General features: G+C 39.8%; 1 protein-coding gene across 2 annotated transcripts in view; it reads right to left on the bottom strand.

Annotated features, from left to right (window-relative positions):
* The window catches only part of KCNJ6 (potassium inwardly rectifying channel subfamily J member 6), a 159,918-nt gene that overhangs the window by 34,353 nt on the left and 109,268 nt on the right, over window positions 1–16,297 (bottom strand). For both annotated transcript variants that reach the window (XM_071753194.1, XM_071753204.1), the window contains one exon: window positions 563–1,483. In XM_071753194.1, coding sequence (XP_071609295.1) covers window positions 563–1,483 — 921 coding nt within the window. The remainder of the gene's footprint in view (window positions 1–562; window positions 1,484–16,297) is intronic.

Below are 16,297 nucleotides of genomic sequence, written 5' to 3'. Positions count from 1 at the left end.
TCTTCTGTGAACTAAAGTGGAACAAGCCCCATGTTACAAGTGAAAACAAAACCAAGCAAACAGGCAAGCAAAAAGAGAAAATGGAACAAATTATCACTTCCTACTGGATTCACACAGGCTAGGAATTTCATGTGTTATTCAGTTATTCTGCAGTTATCCATGCATGACCGAAAGAAGCAGGAACTATGGTGATTCCATGCTAATCACAAACAGAGTTTTGTATTGGATTTTTTTTTTTAAAGTATATTATCCCATAATGTCCTAGTGGTTGAGGTACTCCTGCAATAGAATGACAAATGTCTGGGTGACATGTGTGAAAGATTAAAAAAGTGAGAAATGCTAACCCATTTTCCAGACAGAGCAGAAACACCACTAATTCCATTAGGCAAGATGGAACAGACAATTATACTGGCATGCTTTTAATTTTGAAGCTAACCAGATAGCTAATGTCTTTTTCAAATGTACCAGCTATTGAAGTGATTCTTTTAACATGGAGCAAACCCACTGATTTCCCTTTGTAAAATTAAAGCATTCACCTCATACAAAGTATAAGAAATGTTACCTGTTGCCTCCACCATTCCTTCTAGGATTACAACAATTTCTAGCTCCTCTTTGGGCAACTGGGCTTTGGAAATCTCCCAGAAAGGACTCTGCTGGTTAATTTCATGGCTGATGATCAGTGGTGAAACCAAAAAGAGACGATCATCCCCTGTGTAATAACCTACGTTGATATCTGTCTGGTTGAGTGGTATAAATTCCCCCTCCTTTGTCTGTTTGGATTTGATCAACTTGGCTCGTATTGATGCCTCTACAATGTGTGAATTCCTAAGGTCTCCTACGCGGAACATTAGACAGAGCTTTCCATCCCGCATGGAAATAACTGCGTTTGTAGAAAAAACCAGGGTTTCTGCCCTCTTCTTAGGTTGGGATATTTTCACAAACATGCAGCCAACCATGAAAGCGTTGACGATAGAACCTAAAACAGACTGCACTAAAAGCAGAATAATTCCCTCGGGACACTTGTCCGTGATGACCCGGTAGCCATACCCAATGGTGGTTTCTGTCTCGATTGAGAATAAAAAGGCTGAGACAAACCCATTGAGGTTGCTGACGCACGGGGTCCATGTGCTGTCCCCTATATGATCCATATCTCCTCGCAAGTAGGCAATTAGCCACCAGATCATTCCAAAGAAGAGCCAGGTCACAGTGTAAACCATGACAAAAATCAACAGGTTGAATCTCCACTTGAGATCGACTAAGGTAGTGAAGATGTCAGTCAAGTAACGGTAGGTCTCTCTGACATTCCCATGGTGGACGTTGCATTTCCCATCTTTCCTAACATACCTCTGGATTTTTCTCTTGGCACATTCTTTGTTTATATTTTTTGGCAGATCCTCTCTAGCTTGTTTGGGCAACTTTGGCTGATGAATAGTGACAGGGCTCTCTATGTCCTGCTCCATTGAGTCTTCTTCCAGTACGTTAGCTGCCATTAAAAACAAAAAAGGAGAAAAAGGCAGGCATTATTTTTCTTATTATTTCTTTAAAGTCAACATACAAACTCTTTCTGTATTACTGGCATGAAATTGCTATTAATCAATAAAATTATCATCCTTTTTCTTTGTTCGCCTATTAAATGCATATCACAAAAATCAAATGATGCCCAGGATCCTCAGTTTGTTGTTAAATAGAAATACTTCGAAGGAAAACTCTCTTTCTTGTTTCTTGTCAATCAGGCCATCCTATCTATTCCTATATTTAAATCCCGCAAGGTTTCTTCAAGCAGATCTACCTTCCCCTCCTCCTTTCCTGTTTACAGTTTAATAAATGAGGTTTTTTATGCACTAAGGAAGATCTGGGATATAGCAGATATAAATGAGGAAATGGATTTGCTTGGGGGTATGAGTCAACAAGATGAACACAGGAAATGAGCAATTGTTAAGCTACTTTTTTTATTGATTCCACTGATATGGGGAAAGCATTAAATATAAGGAGTTTTAAAAAGCTAGCATTTTTAGAAAGAACCAGTCCTACTCAGGCTGAGGGAAAAACAGGCTTTAGTGTAATAAATATGCCAAAAGCAATCCAAGCACATTTCCACAGAAAATCAATGTCTCCTTGATACTGAAACAGGGAATTGTGTGTCCTTCCCTCAGTAACATAAAACATAGACTACTTCAGAACACAATTTAATTTTAATGCAATATGCCTGTGGCCTTTTTCTCTAGCTGTATGGGACCACATAGCATTCTCCCATGTCTTACAAAAATTTAAAACCCAGAGATGACAGTAAGTGCTTTATTTATTTATTAATTTTTACTTCCTAGCCTTAGGAGATAAATAGCTTCACCATGTTTATGTGCAAGAAAGAAGAGTTTACTGATGAAGAGAGTGGTTTAATCAAATGGGTTTTGCATGAAGTTAAAGACCTGGTGAGGTCTGAGGTAATTGTATTTCCATTGGAAACTCTTCTGTACTCTGGAGATTGTTCCAGCAGGAATTTCAGCTCTTGAACTCCTAATTTTCTCCCTTCTGGCTAACCACTATTATTCTGCTGCCAGGCTGTGAAGGAAAAAGGTTTCTGCTGGTGCTTGGCTCTGAATACAGTAGCGCTGATGCGATGTTGTACCATCAGTTTGCTGAGATGCTTTTCCTCAGCAGTCAGGGTGATGACCTGCCCGCTGTCAATTCGCCCTGCAATGGTCAGAGTTTACATTAATGTGCTGTGGTAACTGCTGTGTAAGCTCAGGTGTGGGCTGCCCATTCCTGCTGTGGGTGATGACCTTCAAGCAGAGAGCTGGGACCATGCAGCCTGGATTGGGAAGCATTGAATTTCTTTGAGCTCCTGTTGCCTCTGAGTACCTCTTGCCTGGCTGGGAAATGGAGGCATAAACCTACCAAAGCTCCTGGTTGACACAGCAGTCCTATCTTTTGCTCTTCATAAGCTTGGGTGTCTTCACCTTGCATTGCCCTGGACAGTGCACCAAAATCCTTTCATGTGGAGGAACTACTGGAGAAGCTTGGGCCCTTGCCTAGAGAGAGAGGGTTACACAAGGAACTGGTTTGGGTGATTCAATATGACTCAAAGAACATTTTAGTCTCTCACTCTTAGAAATTTGTGCTACATAGGAGGTCATCTGTGAAGTCTCACAGCATCTGTAGCTTTTTGAAGATGTGCGAACAGCTTCAAAAGATGTCTGGAGAAAGAATCATAAAATAACTCGTGTTGAAAGGGACCCCTACAGGTCATCTAGTCCAACTCTGCAGTAAAAAGGGACACCCTGAACTAGATCAGGTTGCTCAGAGCCTTGTCAAGCCTCACCTTGAACATCTCCAGGGATAACTATTTCCCTGGGCAACCTGTTCCATTTTTCCACTATCCCCCTGGTAAAGAACTGGTTCCTAACATCCAGCGTAAATCTACTCTAATCTAAAGCCATTGTCCCTCATTCTATCACTACAGGTCCTTGCAAACAGCCATCTCCAGCCTTCCTGTAAGGCCTTTCAGGTACTGGAAGGTCACTACTGGGTCTCCCCAGAGCCTTCTTTTCTCCAGGCTGAACAACCCCAGCTCCCTCAGCCTGTCTTCACAGGAGAGGTGTTCCAGCTGCCTGTGATCTGCTGGCCATGCTTCTTTTGATGCAGCCCAGGATGCAGTTGGCTTTCTGGGCTGCAAGCGTGCACTGTTGGCTCATGTACAGCTTTTCATCCACCAGCACCCAAGATCACAGACCCTTGTAAAGTTTTAGGGGTGACTGAAATAACCATGAAAAAAAAATGGGTTGGAGACTGGCTGTCTGTCCTTCTGGCCAGCTGCACAGCCAGCCAAGCCTCTTTTAAGCCCCATAGTCTTTTCTGTGTTAAAAGAAGGGCTCAAAGGCTCCCAGTAGCCTAGAAACCTGTTAGCTGCTCTGTGTTTAAAGACTGTGTGTTACATCCTGGGTCGCTTCTTCAGTTTGCTGCTGTGTCTAAGGAGGGCAGTATTCAGGCTGATGGTAGTGGCAGCAGTGGAAGTCGTGTCACGAGGCACTCAGTTCTGAATGAGGTTACCCCAGTTGGTGACAGCGTGCCTGCTTGCATTATCATCAATGCTGTGTAATGTATGACGAAATGAGCACAATAAAAAGGCATGGCAGGAACTTTGTGAGGCAGACTTAAACCAAAGCCAGAAAATTTGAAGTTGAGGCTTCACATTTTATGCTAAATTCTTTATTATGCCTAAGGAAATTTCAGTCCACAGGAGCTATCACATCACTGCAGAAATAGAACCCTCAAATACCTCGAAACAGCCTAAAAAGACTCAGGCATCTTAGGTTTTAATGCAATGTGTCTTAGACTAGTAATGCTGTTTAATGTTGTTCATTATCTTTAAGGCATTATGAATATTTTGCTTCCCACTCTCATTTAGAGCCTGGCATGAAAACAGAGACAGGGTGCAAGTGTCCCCTGTTGCCTTGGAGAACATACCAACTTATGACTTTGTTATTAAAGGCAACCATGTCCTAGACTTCCCTGAACATCTCTTACCAGAAGCAGCAAATTATATTAAAAACCATAGCAGGGCTTGGATGGAACACAGGTGCTGATTTTATTAATGGCATCAGGAGAAATCTGAAGGGACATCCCCATCCCAGGGTGCCTGCTTTGCATATGGTGTTTATTTCTTATAGAAGTACTTCCAAGAAATAGAGTACCTTTTATTAATACAAAAAAATTTAGTGATACTGCCAAAATGCTTTGTGTTGATTAAGCCCATGTGAGTTGTAACCAGCCTTTCCTATCTTTTGTGGTAGATGGGTGGAACCACAAAGAGAGGTAAGAACCTTATTTTCTCAAGAAAATAAGTGACCAGAGGTTTTGCAGCAGGAGCAAGGTGCCACTGTGCTCCCCAGCATAAGGTGATGGGCTGTCACATACAAACCAGGTGTGCTTCAGAGAACTGCCCCTTCCAACATGGAAGAATTTTTCTTAACCTTGAGAGGTTGCACCAGAGCTGATTCCCATCTGGATATGTAAGAGCTCAGCTTTGGATAACCAAACCTGGCAATTGCATTTAACCTCTTTCTTAGTATAGCACTGAGCTGTCTTGCAGACATTTTAATCTTCATGAGGGCTTGTGGCCATTTTGTAAACTCTTCAGGGTCTGTCTTTTCAGTGCTGTCGTTTCTCGACTCTCAGGCAGTCTCAGAGAAGAAAAAATAAGGTCAAGTTTTTGATCTTTTTCTCATGATTCAAGATGCTTTTTTACTCTTTCCCTCACACATATTCTCCTGCTTTGAGACCAAACAAATACCTGTGGGGGAAGGGTTCTAGACCAGAATCACAGCCTGTCACCCTCTCCTGGTTTGAGTTCTCACTCCAGAGTGGACCCTGGGAGCGGGCAATTCCTGAAGTAAGTGATCCAAGGATTGTGCATCTGTGTGTTTCCATGGAAATTCTTGATTAATAAGTTTAAAACACATGGCAGGATCCCTGTTCACCACAAAGGCTAAGGAACAGCCACATATTTTCAGTGACTTTGACACAAAACACTTTGACTAATATTTTTACTTGATATCAAACCAATTAGCTTATGCTGTTTATTTGATTTAATTTTTCTTTTGGTTATATAATGGCTGTCATAGTTCCAGAAACAGAGGAGTGAATAGCAGCTATCTCACTTGAGAGCTATTTTTACTCTCTCCTCTTTTCTTCATGACAAAAATATATGCATATTACTAATCTGCACTGAAAGAAAAAAAAATTTAAAAAATACCTCTGAATGCTTCTTCATCTCCCAGTAAACATTATATTTGTTTGGACACAATGGCCAGGTAGCCATACAGTGCCAATTTTGCCCAATTTAAATTGTTCTGTTGTGAGGGACCATATTGAGGAAACCCTCTCCATTGGACACTCTTAGACCGCTCCACAGGTAGCCAGTGGCACCAACTCACATTTGCAAACCCCCCACCCCCCATCCAAATCCTCATTAGCATTTCCAAAGGGATTGCTGGAGAGGAAGGAGACAGATAGGGTCTGCATATGGCCTAGGGTTTGGTAGAGAGAAGGATTGGAGAGCAAAGTGGGTGGAGGTCTGCTCCAGTTTTTCAAGCTGATGTGTCTCAACCACGCTTGCTATGCTAACAGGCCTAAAATATGAGGGGCTGCATTGGTGGGCTTGGGAAATCTCAACAACATCAACCCTCTCCCGTGTGCTGGCTCAACACTTGGATTCAGGACTGGTGATTTTCTCTCTCTCTCTTGCCCTCTTTCCTCTGAATTTAATGGGACACCTCCAGCCTCCTGCTGATAAAGGGCAGCTGACTAAATTATGCTAATGACAGCTCTGCTCCTGGGGAGAAAAGCTGGAAAAATGAGATTCCCCTCTCCTTGGGCCAACAAAGGAACAGTGGATGATGTGCCTGGAATAGTAAGAATTTGCTATTATACAAACAATGCTGAAGTTCCCATTTGGTCATTGTCCTTTACCGACCCACCATCCTACACTGAGCCCTGTCCAGAATCACAATGCCATTTTGAACAAAAAACCCTTGCCAGAGACTTCTGGACCTGTGGTATTGACTTTCTCAAACTACCTTTCCCTTTCCCTTTCCCTTTCCCTTTCCCTTTCCCTTTCCCTTTCCCTTTCCTTTCCTTTCCTTTCCTTTCCTCTCTTTCTTTTATCTTCTTTTCTCCCCCTCTCTTTTGCCTCATGACATATTTGACATACCTTTACAGGATTATATCACTTTGCTTATTTTAATTGTAAAATAAAACTTTATGCTAGCACCTGACTGTTGGTGGTTGGACTTTGTTCTCACAGATCTAAAAATTATGAGTTACTTTGAACCATAACATTTGGCATAGTCAGCAGGACAAGAACCTGTGGACTAGAACATCTGTTCAGAGTATTTTTTTTTTTCACTGAGTCCCTTAGGCAAATGCATACAACATGTACAAGATTGCAGTGACTTGTTTAGTTTTCCAGCAAATGACACAGAGTCCTCCTAAAGAAGTCCACAAACAGTTGTGTTTCATCATAGCAATATGTGCTGGCTCTGGCTATGTGAGCAAGTGAAATGTGCCTAGGCCTATTCTTCACCATGGAAGCTACAGCCCACACTTGTATTATTGAACTCAAGTTGTTTTCAAAGCAGGGCAGTCTCATGCAATCTGGTTATTAGGAGTAGTCTGTGTCGTGTCATGTTCTACCACCTGAAATCTAGCCAGGACTTACGTGTACTCAGTTCTTCACTGGCAAAAACCATGCCAGGGGCTTTTCTCAGAATTTTATTATAAAAGCAATTGGGTGCCAGTGCTTGGCAATGTTTTAGTTTCTAGGGAATCATAGAATCATAGAATTGGCTGGGTTGGAAGGGACCTCAGAGATCATCAAGTCCAACCCTTGATCCACTACCGCTGCAGTTACCAGACCATGGCACTGAGTGGAAGAAGTGAGAAGATACAATCAGTTTTGGTGTCTTGATCTTCTTATCCCAGAGCAGCACATCTCAGTGTTTCCAAATTCATACTTTGGTTTAGGATCTGAATCCAGTATCAATAACAAACTATGAACTGTATAGGTGATGCTCTCCTGATCTTCATGGCTATGAATGTAATATATTACTATAATCTCTAAACAATACTTTTATCATTACCAATGTGATTTTTTTTTGTAGTTTGTTAATACTTCGGAAATCTTGTCAGGTACTGTCCAAATACATAGCAAAAGAAGGAATGTAAAGGGCATACTTGACTAATTTTAATACGTACAGCCTATTTTGGTCATACTCTAAATTAGAGTTGTAGGATGACCTGCAAAATAATTAGTAATTTCAACAGAGAATATTAGAAATTCTAACCAAGCTTTTGGTAACAGAACCTGATATAGAAAGTTTAGTGATTTTTTCACTGTAGTTTAGTAGGCTACTTATATCTCTTTTAACATAGTTGTGAACAGTTTGTATGCACATTTATTGAAACTTCACCATTTTCAAAAAATCATTTACAATCTGTGAAGTGTTCTCATGGGCTTTATTGCACATATGTAAACGCTGAGCAGACATATTTTGGACTGTGATTTCTGTCTGCACACATGTCATTGCCCCCTTTCCTGATAGAATGAGATATAACCCCCCAGTCCTGATAAGATGAAGCCAACTTTTAAGTTAAGCAAGTGTTTGCATTTGTAACGTACAATCTTGCCTTTTGTGAATATTTTTCAGTCTTCATCTCTCATTCACTGTGATCACAAGCCTTCCTGACACTGAACTTGTCTGTGCAATATTTGGCAGTACCAGGTGGCTATTTCTGTTCCCCACTGCCTCTGTGAGGTTGTTAAGCTCTGGCATCAGGACTAAAACGTGTAGCACTGCACAGCACAAGATATTTTCTGCAATGTTCTATGCTCCACGTCTGGGTCTTTCTTTTCTCTCCTGTGATGTTAGTAGAAGTCAGAGATGAAGCAGATGGAAAGCTTGTGAAGTGCTTGGCCTGATCTCTGCCTGGTTTTAGTCACTGTTTCAGAGCTTTGTAAAAATCTCAGTTCTGATGAGCACTGAGGACACAGGAACAGATCTTCTCAGACTTGAGGGGGATTTGCCTGTTTGATGAACTCAGCCTGTATTGCTCTCAGACCAGGTAATCTATACATCAAATACTGTGTGTTACCACTAGATATGAGAAGAAAGAGTCTTGTTTACTGAAAAAAACAATGATCAGATAACAATTGTAAACAGTCATTATCACAAAATTCAAATTATCTTCTGAAAAAGAAGGAACGAGGATCCAGTCCTGCACTGTTGAAATCAGTGCAAGATAGTCTATTGATTAGGCTGGATACATTGTCTAGTCCTCATTTTGAAATGCAAATTGAAATGTATTTATGATCAGAAAAGAGGCTGTAGGGGTGATACCTTCATCATTGCCTTCTAATCCAACTCAATATGTGCCAGGGACAGCTCCCATTAGACAGCATGGATGAGACTGAGATTGCATCAGTTTTGGCTTCTTTCACTCTCATCTGGCAGCACTATCTCAGCAAACTTTGCTTCTTCAGAAATTTCCACAGGGCCTCGTGCCACCACTGCATCAAACAAAATGCTACCTTGGTCTGCAACACAGACCTAATGTTATTTCACCCACAATACACTAATTATGACCTAAACCCAAGAGAAAAAATCCAAACAAGACTCAGGCCCGAATGCCTGTAGCATGGCATGGATGTCCTGTACCACTTTCTCTCGAGGTTTCAGAAGAACTGGACTGGTTTTATTTAGCTTTGTACAGTTAGTCAGATTGTTGATAGACCTTGTGCATATGCCAATAAGTGAAAAGTTTAGAACCCAGGGCAGGCAGCTGTTGCCCTTGTCAAAGTCTCTCTCTCACTAGGGAGGAGAAATAGACCCTCACAAAAGGGAGTTGATGCCACCAGTTTTCCCACTTTGATGCTGGAAGGAGAAGGCAGCCCTTCTATCTCCTTGCTGTTTTCTATTCAAACTCTACTCCTGTCTTTTTTCCCCACCCTTCCTGTAGTAAGAATGGCTTTAGTTTAATCTTCATCTTTGAGATAGTCAAATATAGTTTTTTGCCTGAATTGCTAAACAACCTTAAGACAGCTTTGTGCCTGAATTTTCACAGAGCTCCTTGGGCAGGTGTTGGGATCACCTTGACTGCTGCACAGACATACTCTGACAGCTTGCTTTGCTTTGATCAACAAACTATCATAAATATAAGGCATAGGAAGAATGGAGAAGAATATTTTTGTCAAAAAGCAAGGTTTCATTTAATCAGCATGCTATACCAGCTGACTGAAGCCAAGGCCAAACACAAGAACTTCTAGTAGTTTCCTACAGAAATGGACAAAATGCTATAGATTGACACAGATCTTGGATCTGATCAGCTTAGGGCTGGGGGATATGAGATAATTTTAAATAAATGTATTTACTTTTTCACTGCAAAACAACACCTACAATGAGTAAAATTTCCTCAGGTCAAGATGATCATTCACTGGGGAAACCACCTGGGAGTGGAGCTCTGGACAGCATGAATGTATGTCCATGCTATGATGCAAAGTAGCACACAGACATGCAGACACACTGCAGAGTGCTACTTTGCAGCTGATTTTGCCCACTCGCAGTTTGCTGCTGAAGTGAGACTTTGGGAGAGCAGTTTGAATGTCATTGGTAAAGACAAGGTGTTTGAGAGACAGAGAACTGTCACTTGTCATGTCTGCTTTTTCAAGAAATGAGGACTACAGAGAGCAGACTGACTTTGAAGTACAGATACCTGACTCCTCCTACCCTCAAATTCTTGAAAGAAGAATGGAAAAATACCATTAATTTCCTTTCTTAAATTATACTCCCCTCCCTCCATTTGTATCCAGCTGCAGGGCAAACAGCCTGCCCCCAGATCATGTATATTGCCTAAGAATATTGATTTTCCTTTTCTTATTATTGTTGCATGAAGTTACAGAAGGTGTTGGAAAGAGTGGTGAAATTGATACAGCTAAGATTTTTTTTCATTTTAATCTTCTAATGGATATGTCTTGATAACTTGATTGAAGCCAAAGGTGGATTTCAATAGCTTTTGCTTCTAGGTAACCTGTTTCAGAAAAGCAAGGTGTTCCTCCCTTACAAAAATCAGGAAGGATTTTAATTTTTTTGCACACTTCAGAATAAAAATTACTAAAATTCTTCTCAGAGATGCTGGGGAAACAACATTTTTATCATTACTGCTGTCTCTCACAGTAGTGACTTGGTGGATGTATGCTGTTTTCTGTTGAGGTCAGTGACATTGTTCATTTAGCCTGATGTGTGAAACCAAACTTTTGCACCCACACATTGTCTCATAAATAACACCCTCTCAGTGACCAGGTAAATACCCCTCTTCCACTTACATATTTTATCAGAACAGCTGCCATGTTCTTTCCATCCCCCTTCCTCTTCCATTTTTTACTGCAGCTGATATGAGGATTTTGGCTGCTTTCTTTAAGCTAAATAATTAGGCCATCACTATCTTCATCCTCTTTCTCTGCCAAAAGAAGTCACAGTGAAGTACAAAGACCTAGTTTCTTGCTATGGACTTCCATTTTCTACTTTGTGCAGTTTATAGAATGCAGAGAAAGAAAAGTAACTCAGAAATAAGGCTGGAAGTGACATTTAAAAAGACATTTAGAAAAAGAAATTAAAAAACCCCAACAACTTCATGATTTCAGCTGGGTCAATGTTTTGTTTCAGGTTGTGCTATTTTCACAATCTGGATAAAATAAGTGCAGATTAGTACTTCAGTTATGTTTCTTAAAGAAATGAGCCTTATCCATCACTGTCTGACCTCCTCCCAATCACTTTTGAAACTTTGCTTGATATTTAGGCTTTGAAATTTCTTTCAGATCTTCCATGAGATTCCAAAAGGTAGGCATAGCAGTGTTTAACAGTTCTGGAAAGTCTCAGAAAAAGTAAAATCCTACCAATGTCATTAAAAAAGATGGAGTTAACCACACAATTAGATGCCAAGGAATCTACACAAGAGGGCTCAACAAGAAATATTTCTTTTTCATGAGTGCTGCTGCTGCTACCAAAGCTGCAGTTAAATATTTTTTTCAAATAGCTATTCCACTCAAAGCCCCTATGGAGCAGCTTTTGAAAAATTGCTGATGCTTTGTATGGAACTTGAAGGATTGTGTGGTTTTGTTTCCAGACAGTAAGAGTGCAGCAACACGCTGGGCCTGCCTGATGCCCATCTTCTGTGTTCAACAATAGGTTTGTCTGGGTCAGACTTTGTCTACAAAGCGAATTCAGTGTGAGAAAACAAAAGAGGCTCTGCTCAAGATTGGTTTGTTTCTTTGGGGTTTTTTTTTTTTTTGTTGTTTTTATGTTTTTTTTGTTTGCTTTTTTAAAACATAAATTATTAAGTTAAACAAAAGATTGAACAAACATGTTTAGTTTAAGTTCAGATCTTTTCTTATCTTTATTTAATTTGGATGAAAAAACATATATCCTTTCTGTAATGAGCATCAGCTATGCAGGATTTTATAACCATCTACATGAGAATTTTTAAAAAGATGTGTTAGCCAAATAAAATGTCAGACCCAACATAGTTGAAAATAAAAGTCAAAAGCAAAAAAAATGTTGTTTCCATGTCAACAAATAGCAACTTTTTGTCTTGAAATAAACAATTCAATTGTGCCTAAACTGCTATTTACTATGTTATTTCACTTAAACCGCATAATAAAGAAAAATTGTCTATAAATGTATTTGAAAAAAATAATCAAAGGAGTTACTATGGCATTGCCATAATTGCTGTTATTCTTTTTATGTGGAAATAGGTAACAGAAAAGGAATTGTAAGCACTGAAAAATTGTGTTGACTGGATTCAATTTGGCTAACAGGATTTTTCAAAATATTTAATGAAGGATAAGACATTTAATTTCATACTTTAAAAAATTTGGTATTTTGTCTGTAAAATGCTAAAATCTAAGAGCTTTTAACAACACTTTTAGAATTAAAATTTTCACTTTTTTTCACAGTAAAATTTTTCCTAGTTTTAGCAAACAAAGTTGTTCAAAAGGATTAAATAACCTCAAAATGGAAGGATTCTAAGGTGTACCTATTTTGTGTGAGATAGGGGCTTTCTGGCTTTATGTTCTTACTCTGTTAAAAAGCATGTACTTGGTCTTCATTTTTCCTACAGTCTGACTGAAAATAACCCATTATTCACCCGAGTAGTCCCTTGCACATGCCACTAGATCACCAGTTTCCTCTCTAAAAATAAGGTACTTTGAGAGGTAACTGGAACCTTTCTGAAAGACTTGATGGTACCAGGCTCTCAGGTTACCCCAGCTGGCTAGATTGCAGCCTCCAGTTTCTGCATGACTGTTAAGGAGCCTTGATGGCATTTGATTCTGGGTGGCTGAATGTAGAGTTTAATACAAAAATGAGATGCTAGTGTAGATTTAATTTTTTTTTCTGTGGTATGTATGGATTTTACTGAAACAGGCTGAACTGTTATTATGTTTCTTAAATAATTGATGTTTTAGAAGGTACATTAGTAGTCCACTAGCAAAGCTCATCTATTTTTATTGGAGCTAGAAAAGCTCAGCGTGAGCACGAATTATTAAAAGCTTTCATAGCCTTTAGATGTCTTGTGAGAAAAGAGTAATTCTGCTTTTCACATATCTCCTGATTTGTAGAAGGAGAACACCTACCTTTGAAATGTATGAGCTATTTTTCAGGGATTTGCTCATGGGCATCAGAAATACAGATTGATCTTGTTAGAGCTTGTATATGAAACAATAAATGTGCTGGAATAAAATGTGAATTCTGTCTTTTATAACCAGGTACATGTAGTTGGACTCACTTAAATAGTTGATACAAGAGCTGACCTTTTAAAGAGAAAACAGCTCTTGTTCAGTAAGCAGTAGTGAGCTCAAAGAGATCTTTTGATAAATGAATAGACTAGTAACAGGAACACATTTTCTCTGAATCCAAAAGTAAAATCAAATGGAAAACTAAGATGGTAAAAATAGAGTTTGGCTGCTTCAGTGTGGCTTTCCATGCATGGAGTAAGAGTGGAACATTTGCAAACAAATTAACTTGTGTATTGGATAGGTTTATGGTTTTCTTCTGTTTAAAACTAACTCAAAGACCACTTTGGAATCTGAGGACAGCTGCAGAAGAGGGATCCTTTGCCAGGAATTTCAGCTGCCCATCCCATAATCTCAGGCACCATGGGAGCTCACCTTGTTGGTCTAAAGGATGAAGCCAGTGGCTTTGTAGACACCCAGGCTTTCTTAAGAGGGACAGGAGCTGCAAGAGAGGGCTTCCAGCATGTAAAGTGGCTGAATTGCACATGGTTTCATTTATAAGGAAAGATAAAAGGGCTTCCCCTAGAGCTCTGTTTGTTCTATTCTGGTGTGAGTCTCCATGCAGGAGTATTAGAGGAGAGCATCCGTGTGAGAAAGAAATGAGGATCCTGGGGTGGCAGAGGTGTGGGGGGGATCGTAGGCAGGCAGAGTGAGGTATCTGGACATTGACATGGGTATGTTTAAAGTGAGAAAACCAAAGTGCAGGCAGGCAGCTGGTGAGAGAGGAGGAAGGAGGCATTACAGTCAGAGATAAGACACTGGATTTGTAGTTGAGAAGGTGATGGGAAAGAGTTTGCATTATTCAGTCTGGGTTTCTGCACTGGATGAGATTCATTTGTCATGTTACAGAGAGCACTTTTGTCTTACTCCAATCAGTCCTGGTGGCAAAATGCTTGAGCTGTAGCTTCCTTCTCTTTGTCCAGGACAAATGGTGATGAAATGAACTATGATGGGAAAAGTTAAAACAGGTGACAATTCCTTTTAGTGACTTGTCTGAAGTCTTACTCAACCTCTTCACTCTCATCTGGGTTCTCACCCAGTGCTGAGTGTCTCAGGACTTGGATGTACCAGCTATGGGGACAGTACCTACACAGCCCATTTGGCATCCCATGGTCAAGATTAATCTTAATATTCCTTATTTCCCATCTCAGACCTGAGGTTGAAGGGCTTCCAAAAAGAAAAAAAAAAAAAGGATGAGAGTCACAAGTTCATTTGGTCTTAGGGCCAGGAGCTACCTTGTAAAACCAGGTATCTTGTATTGTCTTGTACTCTATGAGTGCATAGTTTGTGGACTCAGGAGGCCACGGAAGAGCTGGAGTAGGCAATGGAGATGGGCAGCCAAAAGGGTAGAGGACTCCCAGAACCTCTTTCCTCAAAGGGATAGTAAGAAAAGCCTGAACTCTTCAGTGTAAAGAACGTGAAGTCAGAAAAGGATGTCACAAAAATACAGAAGGGAGAATCCCATGGTACTGTGGATCTCAAAGAGCTATCAGGAGATTGATTTTCAAATATTTACAAGAAAGCCCCTCCAAGAGGGCTAAAGCAGCAGGTAGGGTTGCAGGGGAGTAGCTGGGAATTGCAGGAGCAGCAGGCTTATGTGCTGTTGCTATCATGGCACAGTAGAGCACTTTTGTTCTTATATTCTCCCAGCTGTACAATGTAAATATTTCTCTTCTTGAAGTAATTGACACATAGTCTGAGGTTAATGGGAAGGTTCATAAGAAGTGGACAGATGCTAAGATACTTTATCTCTGTTTTGACAGGATAACTTTTCTGTTCCTGTAAATACTGTGATCAGTTGACATCATAGGTGAGTGGGCCTTACTTCACTGCTAAAAAACTATTTCTGAGTTGAAATATAGAGTCCTAGACATTTTTTCATAGACTTGCTAGTTTCCAAGGAGATCCAGCCAAGTAGGTTTTCTGCAAAGGTGGTAATTAGCCCGCAATAAACAAGATGGACACAAAGATCTTGGCAAAAATAAAAATTTCAAGACAGTTCTTTCTTTTAATGGCTAGTATGCAGAATGAATCTTGTCAGTTCTTTTCAGACTCTGACCAGGCATCCTTGTTTGCCTTCACAGTGTGGTTTTGTAAGCAACTATCTTTCAGATTAATGGTTGAACAGAAAAATGAATTTAATTGATTTAGATGTTTGGGTTTTTTTTTCACAATATCTGGCAATTTAAAATTGGATCCAACAAAGTATTCTGCTTACCTACAAAAAAAAATAGTTTGGATTAATAATTCATTGTTTGTAAAAATTATAGATTCATTAGTTGGAGGAGCAAAGGCAGGTGCCATTCTTAAAACACATTTTTCTTTCTGTGCTACATGAACTTGGCTCTTACATAGGGTGAGAAGTCTTGGCTTTGAACTTGGGCTGTCCCTTATGTGTGATGCAACACAAGGGTGTTGGGAGTGAGGAAGGATGAAGGAGAGGTAAGAAGGGTCTTAACTCTTCCTGACTCTCTTGGGAATATCATCTGCATTTTTTTTGTTAAACTAACTCACAAGTATACTATTTTTCTGTGTATAATAGCTACATTACTGTCCATAGGAAAAAAACCCAAAACACTGAAAAAGATTAACTTAGTTTGAACTAAATGTACAGAATCAAAGCATTGTTTGTTCAGTAAATATTTGACATTCAGATGCCTCATAGCCTGTGTCTCAATGTAATATTCAGGCACATCTTTCTGGCTTTAGAAGAGAGTTCCTTTACAATATCAATTGTAGAAGGATCAGTGTGGTTGAGAGTTACTCAGGCAAAACCTGTGTGTAAAAAATGGAAAATCTGCCAGTTTACCGTGGCTTTGTCATTCTGCGAAATTTTATCAATATTATAATAGTCATAAGGACTGGTGTAAGATTTTGAGTTTGCCTCTGACTTTCACACCTCCCATATATCCCAATACAGACCTTATTTGTGTTAACAAATGCATGTTTATTTCC

The sequence above is a fragment of the Heliangelus exortis genome, chromosome 1, assembly GCF_036169615.1.
Source record: "Heliangelus exortis chromosome 1, bHelExo1.hap1, whole genome shotgun sequence".
Classification (NCBI taxonomy): Eukaryota; Metazoa; Chordata; class Aves; order Apodiformes; family Trochilidae; genus Heliangelus; species Heliangelus exortis.
This window is presented reverse-complemented; position numbering and strand designations above follow the sequence as displayed.